Source organism: Molothrus ater, chromosome 4 (assembly GCF_012460135.2).
Source record: "Molothrus ater isolate BHLD 08-10-18 breed brown headed cowbird chromosome 4, BPBGC_Mater_1.1, whole genome shotgun sequence".
Lineage (NCBI taxonomy): Eukaryota > Metazoa > Chordata > Aves > Passeriformes > Icteridae > Molothrus > Molothrus ater.
In genome coordinates this window covers 43,780,799-43,799,031 of record NC_050481.2, presented here as the reverse complement: position 1 = coordinate 43,799,031, position 18,233 = coordinate 43,780,799, and the positions used below count along the sequence as shown (strand labels likewise).

At 38.6% G+C, this 18,233-nt stretch overlaps 1 protein-coding gene across 1 annotated transcript in view; it reads left to right on the top strand.

Moving 5' to 3' along the window:
• The first annotated feature begins 5,752 nt into the window (after positions 1–5,752).
• The window catches only part of TUSC3 (tumor suppressor candidate 3), a 109,257-nt gene continuing 96,776 nt past the window's right edge, over positions 5,753–18,233 (top strand). Inside the window, exon 1 of the mRNA XM_036382611.1 lies at positions 5,753–5,905. Within this exon, the coding sequence (XP_036238504.1) occupies positions 5,777–5,905 (129 nt within the window). The 5' untranslated portion in view covers positions 5,753–5,776. The remainder of the gene's footprint in view (positions 5,906–18,233) is intronic.

The following is an 18,233-nucleotide window of genomic DNA, read 5'->3' as shown; positions in this document are numbered from 1 at the left end:
CCCTTATTTTGACCCATGAGCCATTTGCTATAGCTGTGGAGGGCAATGACAGTGGCATCCAGCCAAGGTCAACCCACCAAAAGTTTAAAAGGCTTTACATTTTCAACCTGCATATGTTCTTACACTACAATGCTGTTCTGGCTCTCATAAGTGTCTTTTCAAAAAACATTGTCCAAAAAGGTCAACAGACCTTAACAGACCTCCTCATACTTGAGGTAGGAACAGCTCAGTAACATAGAAAGCAGATTGTTTATTGGACTAGCTATAAATTGCACTTCTTATATATCTATGTGTACTAGAAAATAAATGATACTGATGGAGAATATAATTTGTGATGATTAGATTAATTAGATTGCTGGAATTAATTTTTGAAGATACTCTATCCTTTTCATGCTTATAAACCCTAAATTGTGATTAAACCATCATATTAATACAGAGCTAAAGAACACTGGCATTTCTTATTTTTGAATACTCCCTAACTGGGAGAGATGATTCAATTTAAGATTCCCATTAAAGCACTTAATAAAGAGTGCCATTTTTTTCATTTGTGATAATGGTAAAACAAGCATGACATGATAGATACCTTAAGTATTCGTCCCTGTAAAAGTTTAAACCATTAAATATAATATATATCCTAAGAAATTCTTTTTATGCTAAGATTGCTGGTTTAGTTCCCCTGACTATATGGATTATTCTATTTTGTATGTGTTTGTTTATCCAAGATAACATGCAATGAATTCCTCGTAATATTATGAAAGCAATTTATGAACAAAGAAAAAGGAAAGTTTACAAACAAAAAAAGTTTCAAATGTATGGAGTGTTGGTGTAGATATCAATTATTTCATGTTGAATATGCAAGTCCAACTATTAATTCTTTGCCCAATATTTCTTGGACTCTTTGTTAGTCAGTGAAAGAGGACAATAGAAATATTTACATCAGTAGAACTGTCTACACAAATGAGAAGTTTGCTAATACTAAAAGTAAAGAAAAAACATAGCGAAGTTGGTGTGAGCTCTTCTAGTCAATCTGGCTTCATAGTACTTATCTTTTATATGAGGGGTATAAAGGATGCTATTAAATTTATTTGCAAAAGCAAACACAGTATGCTTTGTTGCAACTACTATAGCTGTATTCCCAAGGAAGAGATTGGTGTGTCTTGTTCAGGAACAAAACATTATGACTCAAATTGTTAGTCTAGTTTCAATTTAGGATGGTATTTTTCAGTATTACCAGCCTGGGCAACTGTTCCCTTTTTTATTTATTTTTTAAACCTTTAAAAATTATTTTTCCTTTTTTTTGTCTTGTTTCCTTTTTTTCTTTTCCTTTTTTTCTTTTCTTCTCTTCCCCCTCACCCCCTAAAAAATGGAGGGGTGAAATAGGTCACTCCATAAACTGATAAGCTGGGTTGGCTGACAGGTAGCTAGGCAGTTTTATTTATGGAGAGTAAACAAAGCTCAGAACAGAAATCAGCAATTGCTACACTACTGCCAACCATTTGCATGAGCAGGTTTTTTTCCAATGGCATGCATCAAGATCTGTGCAATGCCAAAACCCTAGAGCCTCAGTATCCTGAAAAGCACATCTGTGAGGAGTAATAGTCCTATTAACAACAGCAATTGATTAATGGCACCGTGCCTCTCTGGGAGGCAGCTTGACTCAGCAACTCTTAAGTTTTGTTTTGCACACTTCATCTTCAACAGCAGAAAGAGAATATATAACTCAGTACACCACCCTTCAGACCTGAATTGGATGTGATGTGGCTCATTGGGTAGGGAGAGATCAATGGGGCTTGAATGAAAAAGGGCTCTCTGAAGGTTGACGGCTGAAAGCAAAAAGAGGATACCTTTAAATTTTATTGTAAGAGAAAATCCATTTTTCAACATTAAAGTTTGCAACATCTGACTTGTGACTGTTAAATGACCATATAAAAGTAGTAAAAGTTTTTCCTTAAGAAACTGTGTTTGTCCAGAAGTTTGTAATATATTCTCTTGAGGAAGCCCTTACTACCACCTTTGACACTTTACCTCTATCATCACCTACACACCACACCCATCTCCTTAAAAGCAGGACTATACTAACTTGAATCAGTCTGCAAGCCTATTATCTCTACAAATTTCAGATACAGGAATTAGAACAGAAGTCTGAATTTCTTGCAGAAAGTTCTGACACATTATTTATTTTGATCCCAGGTCACAGTGAAATTAATCCTTTTTTTATATATATATCCTTGCAGTCTTAATGAAAAGTATAAAAATATTTTAGCATCATTAGTCTTAGGAAACACAAAAGCATTCCCAGAGCTAATATGGTTCATCACAGTTCAGTAAAATGATCCAAAAAATGATCAAACTGCATCATTTCATGTCAGTTAAATGTTAACTTGTCCTTGACAAATGCAATTCCTCTTTCCATGAAGCTGAAGCATATAAGCTTCATGTGACATTTCTCTCATTTGGCCAGGCTGCTACTGTAAGTAAATATTCCATAGATGGGCTTCATAAAAATCAAAATGCCTGAATAAGTTTGTTGTTTTGGAGCTTGTAATGCTGTATGGCTGCAAAAAATATTTGTAGGGTTGTGGGAATTTTTCCAATTAAATCTGGAAAATGATGATATGTGACAATCAGAGCAGAAACTTTTTTTTATATGTCTGTATATGGCCAACCGTAATTCCTTTAAGTCTTCTGTCAGGACTTGATGGGCTATAACAAAGGTCAGATTTAAATTTAAGGAGACTGCTCGAAAAGAAAATAAATGCTGGCTTGAGTTCCACCTATAAATCTTTGGATCTTTATATTAAACTTTCTGGTTCTGTGAGAGCTGATTCTTTTCACTCATGAATCAATAACTAAGTATTCTTATTGAAAACAAAAAAGCATGCATGCAAGATAGGAATAACTAATTTTCAATACATTAATAAAATGCTTTTAATCCGTTTATGATTTTTTTTTTCTCCTAGAGAAGTCTTAGGCTATTGTTTCCCCTTCATGCAGCTATCTGCAGTCTTAAAATTTTTTAAATGTTTCTGGATTGCAAGGTCTGGTCTGAGTTAATGATCTGTTGACTTGTCATGTTCATGTTAGCTGCTTCTCACTTCATTCTCCCTAGCCAAGCTTCACAACACTCCTTGTCTCCAGAGCCACATATCGGGCACCTGCTTACTACTGCACCTTCTTCTCATTTGCTGTTTTTTTAGGTACACTCTCTCCATTGTCTTGCTCCTGAACTCATCCTGTCTCTGCTATCTGAGCCTCACACTGCTTTTGTTTTTGCTCTGATAACCCCTCTAGGCAATTCCCACACCTCCTCTCTGGTTATTCTATTACATCTTAGGAGGGCTCCTGTGATATTAGGAAAGGCAGTCTTCCACCTCACAGGAGGTTTTCCAACACTTTTATTTAACACATCTCACAGGAAAATTTAAGTTCACAAGACATGCATAGGTAACATTTTTTCTTTTTAAGTCTTTAGAAGACTTTTACCCAAACTGTGCTTCCCTTGCTGTCCCAAGGTCATTTGCATTTCAGCACCCACAAATGTTTCTAAGCTAAGAATGCCCATTCCCCTCATTATGCTGTTAACAGAGCTAACTCTCAAGAACAATAATACAGCAAATGTAAACCAGTCAGATTTCATGTAATCTTTCACATTCATCTCACCTTCTCTAACACTGCACTTCTTTCCAGGCTTATACTTCTTCCTTATTACATGAACTCTGAACAGAAAAGAAATAAACCAAAACTGTCCGTGTTGCTGTTTCCTGCTTAAAGTATGGACTTCAGGTGATTGAGAATTGAGGTTATTGATTTAAAATAAGTGTAAGAAATTTGCAAGTTAGAGTTGAGTTGTGTCAAATGGGTGTTGTAGTCTTTTCAAGGAATGAAGAGCTCCCAGGTGTTTTCATGTTCTCAGTAGTTTTAATGCCCTTTTCATACAGTGACAATGTGAAGGGTCCACAGTTTATCAGGCTCAGGAGGATACCAAGAGTTTTCCTAACAAGGTTCCAGTGAAATCACCTTCTGGATTTAGCAAGAGTGGCCTGAGATCTTCTAATGGAATGTTATTTTTTAGCACAGTAATTAACATATGCCTCTCTTGTTCCAGGGCAAAGTTTCCACTGAATTTTTATCTCCTACCTAAATAAAGACAAGGAAAAAAAAGTGTTTTTAAAAACACACAGATCTGATCAATATATGTCTGTCTCTTTAGAGCAGAGGTCTTAGAAATCTCTATAATCATATGCCGTGGTTGCATACCATTTTTTGGTTGCTATTATTGCCCAACAGTAGTCAGAATCTGATGGATGTGAAACACCAAATAGTCTGATATCTATTGAAATTATTGTTTGGTAGATTATTTGAATACATTCTACTATTCCTAGGGATACATGAACTTCTGAAAGACATGTTGCAAATATAAGTGAAGAGAGAAAAATGGCCTATTTAATGTTTTAACTGCTTGGTGCTCAGATGCCTGATGTGTCATCAGACTAGCATCTGATATTATGATAATACCACCTAAAAATTCTCTGTCCAAAAAAAGGAGATACTTTAAAATATATTCCTGGGGCCTCAGCTTTCTATTTCATTGTGGTGTTCTATTATAAAATGCACAAAACTTTCTAGTGATACAGCAAGATGTCCAAAGAAATGATTAGTTCTGCTTTCTGAGTCTTCAGCACAGCTGTGTGTAAGTAACTAATGTAGCACAGAGTGTACTTGGAATTCTAGGGAAAAAAAAAGAGAAGTATGTGCTCATTAATTTAACATTACCTATCCTGTGCACTGCAGTGTGCACTTTCAAGAAATGCACAATCACTGATTTGAGGACTGTATCGTGAATCAGAATATCAATTTAGACCTGCACAGTAAATGCTCTGGGAATTAAATTCGAATTAATTGTATCAGCATATTGCATTAATATTATTTTCTGCAAAGCTGGCTTTGTGCGTGCCTAATGAAATCCGAAAAGTGTATGCGCATAAACATATAAGAAAGAAGTCTTTATAGTTTGGGTCGGTTTTTGGTATGTTTTTTTCGTGTTTTGTCTTGTTTTGTTTTACAGTCTCCATGCAGGATTGCACGGTGTGCTGCGGGCAACCGGGAGCAGAAGCGAAGCTAAGCCCGGGCGGGCAGAATCCCGCGGACCGGCAGAACCCCTCCGGGCCGGGCAGAGCTCCCCCGGGCCGGCAGAACCCCTCCGGGCCGGCAGAGTTCCCCCGGGCCGGCAGAACCCCTCCGGGCGGGCAGAATTCCCCTGGCCGGCAGAACCCCTCCGGGCCGGCAGAACCCCTCCGGGCCGGCAGAGCTCCCCCGGGCCGGCAGAACCCCTCCGGGCCGGCAGAGCTCCCCCGGGCCGGCAGAACCCCTCCGGGCGGGCAGAGTTCCCCCGGCCGGCAGAGCTCCCCCGGGCCGGCAGAACCCCTCCGGGCCGGCAGAACCCCTCCGGGCCGGCAGAACCCCTCCGGGCGGGCAGAGCTCCCCCGGGCCGGCAGAACCCCTCCGGGCCGGCAGAACCCCTCCGGGCGGGCAGAATTCCCCCGGCCGGCAGAACCCCTCCGGGCGGGCAGAGTTCCCCCGGCCCGGCGGAGCCGCCCCTGGGCGGGCGGAACCGCAGCGCTGCCCGCGGCACCCGCGCCGAGCCGAGCCGAGCCTGCCCCTCAGTGCCCGCAGAACTACATTTCCCAGGCGGCGCCGCGCCGCGGGGCGCTGCGATTGGCCGGGGCGGGCCGGCTCAGCGTGGCGGTGCGGCAGGTGCCGCCGGCGGGGGCGGAACATGGCGCTGGGTGCCGGGGCAGCGCGGCCGCTGCCGCACCTGCCGGCCGGGGGCTGCCGCCCCCTGCGGCTGCTGCTGCTCCTGCTCCTCCTCTGCGGACAGCTCGGGGGAGGACAGAAAAAGAAGGAGGTAGAGACGTTCGCTTGTTTCGCCATCGCGCCGGGCCGGGTGTCTCCCTCTCCAGAGTCCCCGTGTCCCCGTCTGCCCGGCGCCCCCCGCGCTCCTCCGGCCCCGCTCCCTCCCTAGCCCCGAGCAGGACGCCGGTGGGGCGGGAGGCGCCGGGCAGGCGGTGCCCCTGCCCTGCCCTGCCCCGCTCGGGAGGTGATGGCCGGCGGCGGCGTTTCCAGGGCGGCGGCGTTTCCAGGGCAGCGGCAGCGCAGGGAGCAGCGCCGGGATGGCGGTGCCCAGCGTACTGTCCGTGCCCGGGCCCGTGCCCTGCGCTGCCTTGGGCCTTGAAATGGCCGGTGCTGAGCAAAGCCCCCCTCCTGCGCCGGGCTCCGCTGGGCTGGGCTGGGCTGGGCTGCGGTGGGCCAGAGGGGCCAGGGGGGCCTGGCAGCCCGGCGGGGCGCGGAGCCCCCGGGAGGTGGAAGTTAAACCCGTGTTTGTGGTGCCAAGGGAACGAAATGCCCAGAGATAATAACGAGCATCAAAGCGATGGCAGCAGGTGTGCGTGTGAGTGAAGGTGAAGGTGATGGTGCCACTTCGAGCTGTTCTCGGGGTAAGAGAGATGTGGAGGACGGAGCAGTTTTAATTCAGATTCATATCGACAGCTTATCCTCACCAACTTCTGTATTTAAATAGGGAAGTGTGTAAAAATGTGTAGTGTACATACTTGCCTTTTCCAGATTTCAATGCTGCTAGAGCTGCCTATGCTTCCCTTCCTAGGTTGCCCTAGATTTCAGGCCCGGCTTTTGCCTGCTAGGTGCTAGGCCACCCCATAAGTCTCTACAGTGTCACTATAACTTCATTTATGGGAGGAGTTAGCTTTTAACCAAACTGTAGAGTTTTTACAGCTGATTCTTTCTCTGAACTAGCAGCTCAGACAAAGAGAAGGATGGTCCAAATTTTTGGGTTTTTCTTGTTTTCTTTTTCTTTAAAGAACTATGTAGGTTATTAAGGCTTACAAGCCAAAGACGTAAAACAACAGGGATGTCTTCCTACTGGTGTCCAGTGACAGGAGTGGAGGGAATGGCTTAAATCTACTCCAGGGGGAGTTCAGATGTGATATTAGGGAAGAGATCCTAACTGAGAGAGTGGCTGGGCACACAACGAGGGAAGTGGTCATTGCCCTAAACCTGTAGGTGTTCAGGAGACATATGGACAACATTTTTGTGCATATGGTTTGACTTTTAGAGTGCTCTGTGTGAAGTTGGGAGTTGGACTCATATCCCTCAATGTCCCTTTCAACTTGCAATATTCTATGATTTTACAAGGCCAAAGTTAGTATGTAAAATTCTTATTTAAGTATTTAAATAATGGTGCGACTCTGGTCTTAACTAAGATAAGCAATCTGATCATTGAAATAAATCCCTTGGGCGTCATTGTGAAAAATGAACACCTTCATTCTAGATATTCATTGTCTTTTCCACTCTTTCTGGAATGAGTAAGCAGTAAATGTGTTGCCCTTCTGCTGCTATAATTAACTTCTTTTCAAAACTTTAACTTATTAAGTTTTCTTAATAAAATGTGTTTAATGTTTGACACTTGACTCTCTCTTGCTGTGATGTGCTGGCACTGCAACTTTTGTTGACACTTTCATGTGGAGTGCCAGCTGTGCTACCAAGATAGCTAAAATAATCTATCTTTTAAGTGAGATCCTTTTCCGAACAAGTAAATAATGGCAAATTAAAATGGACATGTACAACTACTTTTTAGAAAGTTTCCCAGTCTGACTGTGGAGGTGGTACATAAAAGGATAGAAATGCTTGTTTGTTTGTCCACCTATTTGGTATTACAGTTCAAGCAGGTATTTCTCCTCTGTAAAGCTTGTTATTCAGTGTTTTCCTTTTTAGCTGATTTAAACTAACACATCCCAGTCTTCTGGATCTTTTTGCTGCCATTTTTCGTTACTGTTTAGTATTTTGCTTTTAAGACAATGGACTGCTCGTAGAGACAAACTCTTGGCTTTATGTAGACATAGACATAGTATCTATGACTGCATCTTTACAGAAACTATTACAATGTTGTAAGTTCTTGCTTCACTTTAAATGCAAGCTTAAAATAAAGTGTAACTTGTTTTTTTTTCAGGGTTTTATATACTGTATGGTTCTGTGTTGTTATGTTAGAGCTAAAGTCTTGACTCTTCTTGCCCCATAATCTTCATATTAGAAGCTGTAGAATTTAGCCAATGTATATAATGAGGAAAACATCTGTATGTGAAAAATGAAACTTGTACTTACAGTAAGTAGTTTGGAAGTAACGTTTTAAAACTATTCTGAGGAAAATTATGTGAATTGAAAGAGTGCAGGATATTGTGCTGTGGGACACTGCTGTTCACACCACTGTCCAGAAGCACAGTGGTAACAGGTAAAGGTGATGGAAGTTAAATGTGTTAAGTGAACTTAAGATGTTCTATATGAAGACTGGTAAGATTGACACAGTTGTTTTTTTTTTGGAAGTTGGAAAAATGGTTGAACACACCCTGAATTGTTTCAAAGTGAACACTGCAAGAGAAAAGCTAATGTAGTGGGATTAAAAGGTGTATCTCAAGATAAAATCATCTCACATCTCAGTTTCCTGCTTTCTCTGTGCTTTGTGTGTGTGTTTGTTGACATGGTTGTCCATCAAGAGAGCTAAGGGACTAGAAAGAAGAAACTGCTTTCCCAATCAAAATAAAAAAAAAAAAATTGATTACTTGAAAAGTACTTCAAAATTACAAGAACTTGAGATGTTAGAGTTAAGTCTTAAAGAAGGAAAGTATTCTTGGTGAAGACAATGATTTTATTTTTTTTATTAGTTTATCTTTTTAAGTGTTGACTGTATAGCAAAGTATGCATAAAGTCTGAATGATTGTAGGTGTCTGGATCAGTTGTATGAGCATGGACGAGGTGGAGATGCCTTTGCAGGAAGGAGAGGACCAAAGTAAGATATTAGATATTTCTGAAGGACTTGATGCTAGCAGAGAAAATAACCAGGGAAACTGGGAAACATTGTTATAAATTTCTGTGTTGATTGTGAAATACTACATTAAAGCCATATTTAGAAAATGTGCAAGTCCTTAAATTGTTGAAACACATAGTCCTATACAGTAAAATGTTCTTAATGGTAACTAAAGAAACTGTCTTCTCTGGCAAATTACTGAGAAGTGCTAAGGTTGGTTTTAAATTTGATTAAATCTGCAAGAGTTTAAAGAGCTATTTGGAAATAGATTTGAATTAGATTATTAGTCATCTGGTTTCATGGAAGCTATTTTTAGAATGACTTCTTGAACTTATAAACCCACAAACATTCTTCTTGTTTTGCTTTAATCATGCTGTACCTTTTCCATATTATGGACATTCATGACAGCCCTCATGAAGATGAGGAGATAAATAGAAAATATTGGAATGTCTAATTTGAAAATGAGATGAAGAACAGCACCTCAACTTTCCCCCATAGCTCACACTTAGAAGCTAACTAGATTTGAAAAGCCTGCTTTTATGATTTTACTTTGGGTGCTGAAGAGTACCTTTATTTAAAGTGAAGTAAATAAAAGTTCTTGATTGTGAAGTATCAACAAGACACTGGAGTAGGGCTGTTCTCTTGGAAACTGTATGCATAATAAAAGAAATAATAATTAACTCTTTCCACACATTTGAGATAATATAATTGTATTAATGTACATGCATTTTCTGTTCCCAGTCCTTGCTATGCTTTTTATATATCTTATACAAATTAGAGGTGGGTTAAACTATTAGAAAAATTAAAGGAATCAGATTCATTAACTTTGAAATATACTGCTTGGCTTTCTATTGTAGATTTTCTTGTGACTGAAACACATAGAGAGAACATTGAGTTTGCAATATTAAAAGCATTTCTCATAGAGGATAATGTTTATTTTTGAGCTTTCAGGTGGGTGCCTCAGAAGCTTAGTTAAACCACTGATAGGCAATTGGAGTAACTTTTTCTGCATGTAGTTTGTCATTACTGTTAAACCTGACACAGGGAAGGTATCTGTTTAGCTTATCAAGCTTTCTTCAGGTGGAAGTATTTTGTTGAGCTTGAGTCTAGTAAAATGATGCTGAGGACATATAAAAATATTGTAGTAATTTTACTCTTCTGTAAGGCAAGGCTTTGTGGTATCTTAGTTTGCCCTGATTATTTTTAAAGGATTTTAAGATTCACATATTTATAATGTTCTTTACCTTTTTTCAGGTAAAGACCTTAAACCATATTTATAAGTTCAAACCATATTTATAAGTCCTTTACCTTTTTCTCCCTGTCTATTTTCCCCAGCTGAGTGTAGAAGTTATGACAGTTGTGAGAAATTGTTGGAGGTAGAGTTGGAAGGACTATCTAATTGATAGTTTATCCCAAAGCTCAGCCATACTTTTATTATTCTTGACAAATATGTGTGTGATGTGCCCACAGAAGCCTTTAGTGGTGGTGACTCTACAACTTCTGGCTTTTTCTTTTCCCCTAAAGATCTAACCTAAATTTCTGGATGTTCATGGCCTACATTTTTGACCCTGTTAATTCTTGTCCTCATCATGACCATAAGGAACAGGTTATTGTTTGTTTGGTTGTTATTTTTTAAATTAAATAGAAGCAACTGTATGGTTTTTTAAGGCTTAAAGTATTAAATATGATAATTTTTCTGAGAGAATCTTCAGTCCAGATCATACTTTCCTGTTTTATATGAAATTAGCTGGGATAGATTGGCACTATCCCATTGTTTCTGCACCATGAGTTTTTGTTTTCCTTTTCATAGTGAGCCTATTGTGTTTATTTGCAGTTATTGATTATTACTATGTTGCAGCCAGAATGGCGTCTTCCACTTTAAAGTGTTTTTCCCATCTAATTTCTGGCAATGGTTTACCATAAAGGTAGCAATTCTCACCCATTCAAACCTAGAGCCAGGAAAACCTGCTGTCCTTGATCTAGCCCCAAAATTGAAAGAATACTGCTTAGTTTCTTACTTTATTTCTTGGTGCTGTTTTCAATGATCTGTAACATTCTTTTCTTCTGTTCAGTGTTCTGCGTGTATATTTAATTGAAAGGAATATTAGGAAACATGGTAGAATGAGCAGAGAAAAGGAAAGGAGGAAAAAAAGGTTTGTGAGGAATGGGAAGTGTTTAGCATATATTCAATTTCACATCTAGTTTAAAAAATAAATTCTCCATTTTTCAAGATCCCTGATACTATTTAAATAACAGTGATAATTAAAACCTAAGTTTCTCCTCTTGGTCTACTGGAATTCTGTTTAAAATTAAACTTGAATATAAAGTCTTCTTCATCTTGTAATTGTGAAAATTTTGGGTTTGGTCTCCAGACTGTGGAGCACTGCATGATTTTGCTTTTGACACAGGATGCATGAAAGTGTTTGGCAGTTACACCAATTACAGACTTCTCTTTAAAAACTTTATTAAAAATTGAGATGTGGCAAAGCTTGGATCTGTGGAGGGAAACTCAGGCCTCACTGTACATTTGCCTTCAAATCATTTTAAAGATGTAGTTGGAGTGGAGATTTTGTATGCATTTATGTAAGTAGACATTTTAACTATTGTTACAGTAGAGAGAGGCTTTTTTAAAACAATGCCAAAAGCTTTAAAATAAGCGTTCTCAGTTTGAAGTGAAATAACAGTTCTAACCCATGCCTGAAAATATATAATTCATTAAATGCAATTCTAAATGTTTTTCTCTACTCTTGTCCTAAAAAGCATGGGGACAGCATAGAGGAAAAAAAAAATATTTGCAAGAGTTCCTTTTTTCTGCTTTTTTTTTACAACCCCATAAAACATCTGTAACCCTCTCTCCTTTATTAATTAAAATTTTGCAAATATTTGGCAAAATTGACTAGCAGTTCTGGCTTTGACCAATCTGTGTAGAAAACTTCAGTGACTGCATACAATAAGTGAAGTAAAGGATGCTTATAGTGGCCTGATAGCATTTTGTGATTGGGTTACTGAAACCTTTTGTCCCAGATGTCTGTGTTTGGCATCCTTGCTGTCATAAGACAGATCAGTGACATAATTGATCTTTTCCCCTGTTCTGTTCTATAACCATTTATACAGCACATCCTGTGCAACCACATGGAAAATACAGATTGTATCTGCTTGAATTCTACATGCTCTGGAAAAATCAGTTAGTGAAATTAGAATTTTTAATTCTAAGCACTGGGTGGAAAGCACTGGTTTTTTTGGATATTGGTTTGGGTCTTCAGATTTATTCTCTTGATTTTTAGAAGTGTTTTCAAGGTCACATTTTATTGGCTAAGATACTGGTCAGAACTAAAGAAAGACCTTTACCTGGTATTTGGTTTAGGCCTCGTTCTCTTGCTCTAATAAATCTACTAAATAGAGTAGCAAAAGATTTGTACCCTTGCTATTGCAGGCTTCTTCATGAAAACACTCTTCTTCCTGAGTGCTAAAGTAGTGGCAGGACCAGCATTTCTCTGGACAGACTATTCTCCCACCTAATAGGATTTGCTATTAGGATTTTACTTCTTTTGATGAGTGTATCTCATAATACCATTCTGGAATACCCCACGTTGATAATCTGTTTTTAAGGAATTGCAGTCCTTAGCCTAACTATGCCATTCCATTAATTTTTCTTATCCTTTGCTGCTGAATCTAAAGCAACTAATTTTTGAATTTCAGAGGAACTGGTCATTAAGCGTAGCAGAGTTTGGCTGTGTTGCATAGAACATTTTGTGTATCAAGTTCATAACAGAAGTGGTAATTAGAGTTATGCAGTCCCTCTGGAATGACATTTTGAGCTCACAGAGCTGCTCAAGGTTATAGTCTGTAGCATCTGCTGCTTGAAGGATAGAAACCATTTTCTACTCTGCATTTACATTGGCTTTTTCATAGTTTCAAATCACTATTAGTGTCTTCTCTACTATTAAAAAAAATAGCATGTTCAACTGCTTTTGTTAAGCAATTGCCTTAAAAAGGCCAATTATGCCAGTCTACTGAATCTTGGATATTGACATTTCTGTTTAGCTTTTTGAGATTTCACTGTATATATATTCATGTCTGAGCCATGTAAATATCTCCTTAATGTAGATTTTTGAGCTTGTCAAGCAAAAGTTTAGATAACACTGTAAAATTCCCATTTATAGTTTAAGGTTAATTTCTGGGGCTTTTTAAATAATTTGTACTAGGCATTTTTGCCATCTTGATTGTTTTGTGAAGACTTTTGATACTTAGCCTGTTTTTCATGAGAAATAATTGACAGTTATCCAGTTAATTAATTAGCTAATTCCCTTTCTATTTTCCTATTTTCAGGTCATGCTTACACATTCAGGCTTTTTCACACATTTTTTTTCTCAGATCTTGTCAGTGGTCAGTTGCATTCTGAATCTAAAGTTGAGCCTTTAACTCAAAACTTTGCTGTCATGCAAGAATCTGTTTAGTTTAATGACTTGTTATATTGCAGTGGTTTTCTGCACTATGCTGAGGAATATGGTCATTTTAACAATAAAGTAGGAGAGGTATTTTTTGATTGTTACTGCTTAAACTTTCCTTGGTAATTGTAGCTGCTTTGTCTTTGTTTGCTTCAGTGATTCAAATTGTTACTTAAAACATTTTGTTCTTTTTACTCCTCTTACTTATGTACATATGCCCTCTTGTATTTTTGGTAATAAACTGCAGTGAAATACAAATTCCATTTGACCCATAATTACTAGATTCACTGGGATACTGATACACTAAAAATATGAAACATAAAATTATTTTTCTTTTTAATCCTATTAAAGTATTTTAGTGTGAATCTTTGTCTTTCTATAAAAGACATAGCTGGAGATTCAGATTCTGCACAGGAAATTAATGTAGGGAGTGAGAAAGCTGAGCAGACAGATTTTTTGAGACACAGTTCCTTTCTCTACTTTGTTTTTTTCAAGGTTATCTAGAAAGATAAAGAAGGTATTTGAATATGAATAGAATACCTGTGTCTGTTTTGACTGACCTAGGTAATGCTCTTCTAGATACCCTAGGAGTTAGAGGGCTAGGGCTACATACAGTGAAGGAGTAAATTAGCTGTACCTACATATGTTTAGGTGTCTTTCCAAGGAGAGGAATTCAGGCTGCAATTAGGTGAGGGAATTGTAGAGCAATTTAATTAACAGTAGAGCACCTCATCATAGGTCACAGTACCAGCACTCTTTGTAGTCAGTGATCTTGAGCTAGGGAATACAAAATGCAAAAGGATGTTTCTGAAATCTTATAATTCTCCAGAATTTGGATGCTAAAGTCAAGACTGTAAAAGCTTTACTATTCAGAATATGTGCTGGTAAAGTATTGTGTACTCTTCAGCTGCAGGAGGAGACAGTATTGATGATGACTATACTGATTCTTCAGTGAGGATTACGTACATGGTCCTTAACAATAACAACAACTAAAAAAAATCAAAATAATAATATAACTTGATTAGAGTAGTGCCTTCTTTTTCTTTCATCACATGGTGATGTACTGAAGGTGAGGTGGTTAAGGTGGTATATTCTGGTTTCTGTTCAGGTCATGTGAGATGGTATAAGCGTACCTGTTGATCATGTTTTATAGGACAGGTTTCAGGGATTTTGAGATGTGGGACCTGAATACTTCCACATGGGAGAAGCGTATTCAGTATCATCTTCACCCTGCTTGAGTCAAACACTGTAATTTAAAAGAGTGCACAAACTCATGCAGCAATAAGTGGTTTTTGTTTTCAAGTGAATCCTGTGTGATAACTTTTACCAGGATGTCTTCAGTTATCGGGTATTTTCAGGTGATGCCTGGGGAAACTAATGCACTTGACACCTTCTTTATCTGACTCTAAAGTGGGGCTATAACTTATCTCATTGCCAAGTCTGGCATGTTAAAGTGTAGGGCATGTTCAGAGGCCGAGAGATTGTTGAGAATTTTCTCCTCCATTACTGCAATGTCTGTGCAACTTAAAAGTTGGATGTGAAGTAAAATTACTGTGTTGCAGATGCCTGTGGTTGATGAACTTGGTTAGCTTCTATCCTCAGATCTAGTCAGTGAAAAGCAAGTTAGCCTTATGTGCAAATCTTTTGTCTGGTGTAACATTACACATTCTTGTGACTTAAATGGAAATACCATCACATGTTTCCTGAACATTGTTTTCTGTTTTTCCTGTGTTTTGGAAAATAAATGGAACTTGCTGAAGTTAATTTCTTTGATAAAGTAGGATTTTTTTTTTATCATTGAGCTGAAGGATAGAAAAAATGTGTATGGGAAAATAAAAACTATAAAGCCAATGATTAATGATCAAATGTATTCAGAACTAAAGAAGTGTTTTTAAATACTTCTGAAATCTGTTAAGAGTGTAGAAACTAGTACTGTAAAGTTATCTGAATTCTATATTAGTTTTTCATCACACTTCTAAATATTTTAGCCATGGTTTGTGCTCTTGATATCTGATGGCTCAGCTCTAAAACATTTCAGTGGATACTTTTTCCATTTTTCTGTTCTATGCCTGATTTCTACTAAATCTTCAACTGAAATGGAAAATGAATGGCAGTAATTTCATAGGAATATCAAGAATGCCAGTCCCAGGAAGCTCAGTCCAAAATTGAAGATGTACGACTGTTACGCCTCTTCCTTGTCCACAGCTGCTGGATTCAGTTAGTGACAATGTGACAGCACATTGAGTAGATGAGATAGGAATTGTTATGAAAAGGACACAAATGGTGCATTAATGCTGAAGTTATTGCCTAAATATTTTTCTTGTGTTGTGACATAGTTTTTTTTCTAAGCTAGGTATGAATAGAAGCTCTTGTCTAAATTTTTTTCAAATCTTGAAATAAGTTAGTTGTTAGCAGTGCACTAACTTCTTTAGTGGGCAATTTGTTTAGAAGAAAAGATAAAGTTATTGATATCTGCTGGACAGACTCTAGATATTATTGGGGTGATACTGAAATCAGCCAGAGAATAATTGTTCTGTCACAATTTGAAGTATTAGAAATTAGGCATTCTGTATTATTATTAGTGCTGCACACATTCACAGTATTTTTCATCTTATTGAATGTGTATCATGAAATTTTACAACGGGGTATTTATTCCTTTGTGACTGTACATAGTCACTACAACATACTTCCAAGCTAATACATAAACATCACTTCTCCTAGAATGAATTTACATGTCTTTGCCCCTTACTGGAAGTTTTTTAAAGGTCTTAGAGGATCATCTAAAGGTGGTCATATTCACTGAGAGCCCCAAAATTTTAAGGGACCTTGTCTTGAACTTCTCTTAGGGCATGCACTCTTTTTTTTGTTACATGACTGCCACAAAACCATTTAGGTTCCTCCTTATCTGTTTATCCACTGGTTCCAGCTACATTTACAATCTACTGTCTACTTCTGCATTCTTTCACCTAATTTCCTAGTTACTCCTTAAGCTCTACTTTGCAACTTCAAGGGATCTGAACATTTCTTCCTGTAGTCTGTCAGGGGCATTGCTAATCATTTTCCCCTTTGAATGCATTGTAAGCTTTTTTCATTTTTTTGTTTCCTGTAAGCTGAATAAATCAGTCAGTGGAGATGTGGGGCTCTGGGCCTGTATATGCACACACATATATTTACACTAGATTTACACTAGCATCTTGATGATGGTCTAGATGAAATAGCATTTGCCTTGGTGTTGACATCTGTGGGTTTTTGTCCTGTAACTCTAGGTGCTATAAGGATCAAAGTGCTTTAACCAAACTTCATGGACTATGTAGCTTTCAGAGTAAAACTCTGAACTAAAATGCCCTAATGTAACTGTATATTGGTTTGTGAGGCTGCTAACATAATGCAATTTCTTTAAAAGTAATAATAACCTGAGGTTTTACTTTAGTGCATAGAGAAGGACAGTCCTCATCTGATTTGACATGTTGTATTTTAGCCCATTCTGCACAGAAACTAAGCTTTCTTAAGTCATTGTGTGCTATGAACTTGTAACATTCACAATAGGAGTTAAATTTCAATTAAATGTGACATCTCAGCCTCTTCCACAGTAGAATTACGGTTAAAGCATGTCTGGGAAACTGATGCAGTGGGAGCAGTTGATATTAATTTGATTTCTGGGAAATTTTATGCTGCTTCACATAAAGTAGCCTGAATGCTTGTCTGTCTGGTCCTTTGGGTGCTTGGATCCTCTTAAGGTGATCTTCATTATGGTGTTAATTCAAAGAGTTCCTGCTCTGAAGTATATCAGTTGTTTTCCCCCTCTGAACTGTCCTCTTACACTGACACAGAGGTTTGGACAATGTTGCAGAATTCACTGGGCACAGAGGAGTGGCAAGAGGAAGATAATTTTCTAGCTGAATGATGATCATTTGAAAGAGGAAAGTCCTGGGTTCCCACAGCTATTTATACATTTAATCCAATAACTGTTCAGTGTAAAACATTGTAATACAATCTGTTCAAGTAGGTTTACTTGTCCACCATCTGGACATGAGTACTGCCTGCCAAACCAGTTGGGAGGGCAGTGAAAGAAATCAAGGTTACTTTAAAGTAGTGAAGGCTTCTCAGGATAACCTCTGTACACTTGCTTTCTCTGTTTAAGCAGCTGTCACCTTCTCAGCTGTAACTTTGTGTGACAGTGGAGGGGCTGAAGGAAGATAGTGCACTATGCCCAGTGCTCAAAGAGCCAGCCCTGGAATATTTAAAGGTAATAGTGGTCTTGGTGGGAACATCAAGGTTCTCAAATCTGCATTTTTCTTTCAGTTTGCCAGGCCATTTGGATATTACAAGAAAGTATTATCCAAGCAGGGGAGATTACACAAAATTTAAGTATGTGTTGTAAGTACCTGGTGGCAGACAGGAGAAGCTTGTTCAACTTTAGAATTGCCCACTCTGGTTTCCATTTCTGTTTGCTGTAGATCCAAATTCCTTGATTAACTGCTCTGTGTGGATTAATCTAAGTACCTCATTACTTCTACAGATACCAAGCAAAAGAGTGTATAGCACAAGATTATAATGATTTATAGATTATATAGATTTATAGGTGGTCAAATGCCACATTATTTGACTTTGTTTTAATAAAATGATAAATGAGAGGGGAGGCACTAAAGCTGATGAATTTTAGTGCAAAATTTTTTATACTGTAGAAAACATATTAGCAAATGAGCTACACCAGGAAGCAATGAAGTCACCCCAGTCTAGAATTCTGTTATGTTAGTATTGGAGCTTTAGCCACCTGTAGGGCACAGTACTGATGAAAATGGTCCCACCTGTGTAAGAACTGAATATTTCCCTCCTTATCCCCTTCATAAAGTTAGGACAGGTATGATGCTCATTTTACAAGACACTCAAGTGCACAATGTTAGATAGGT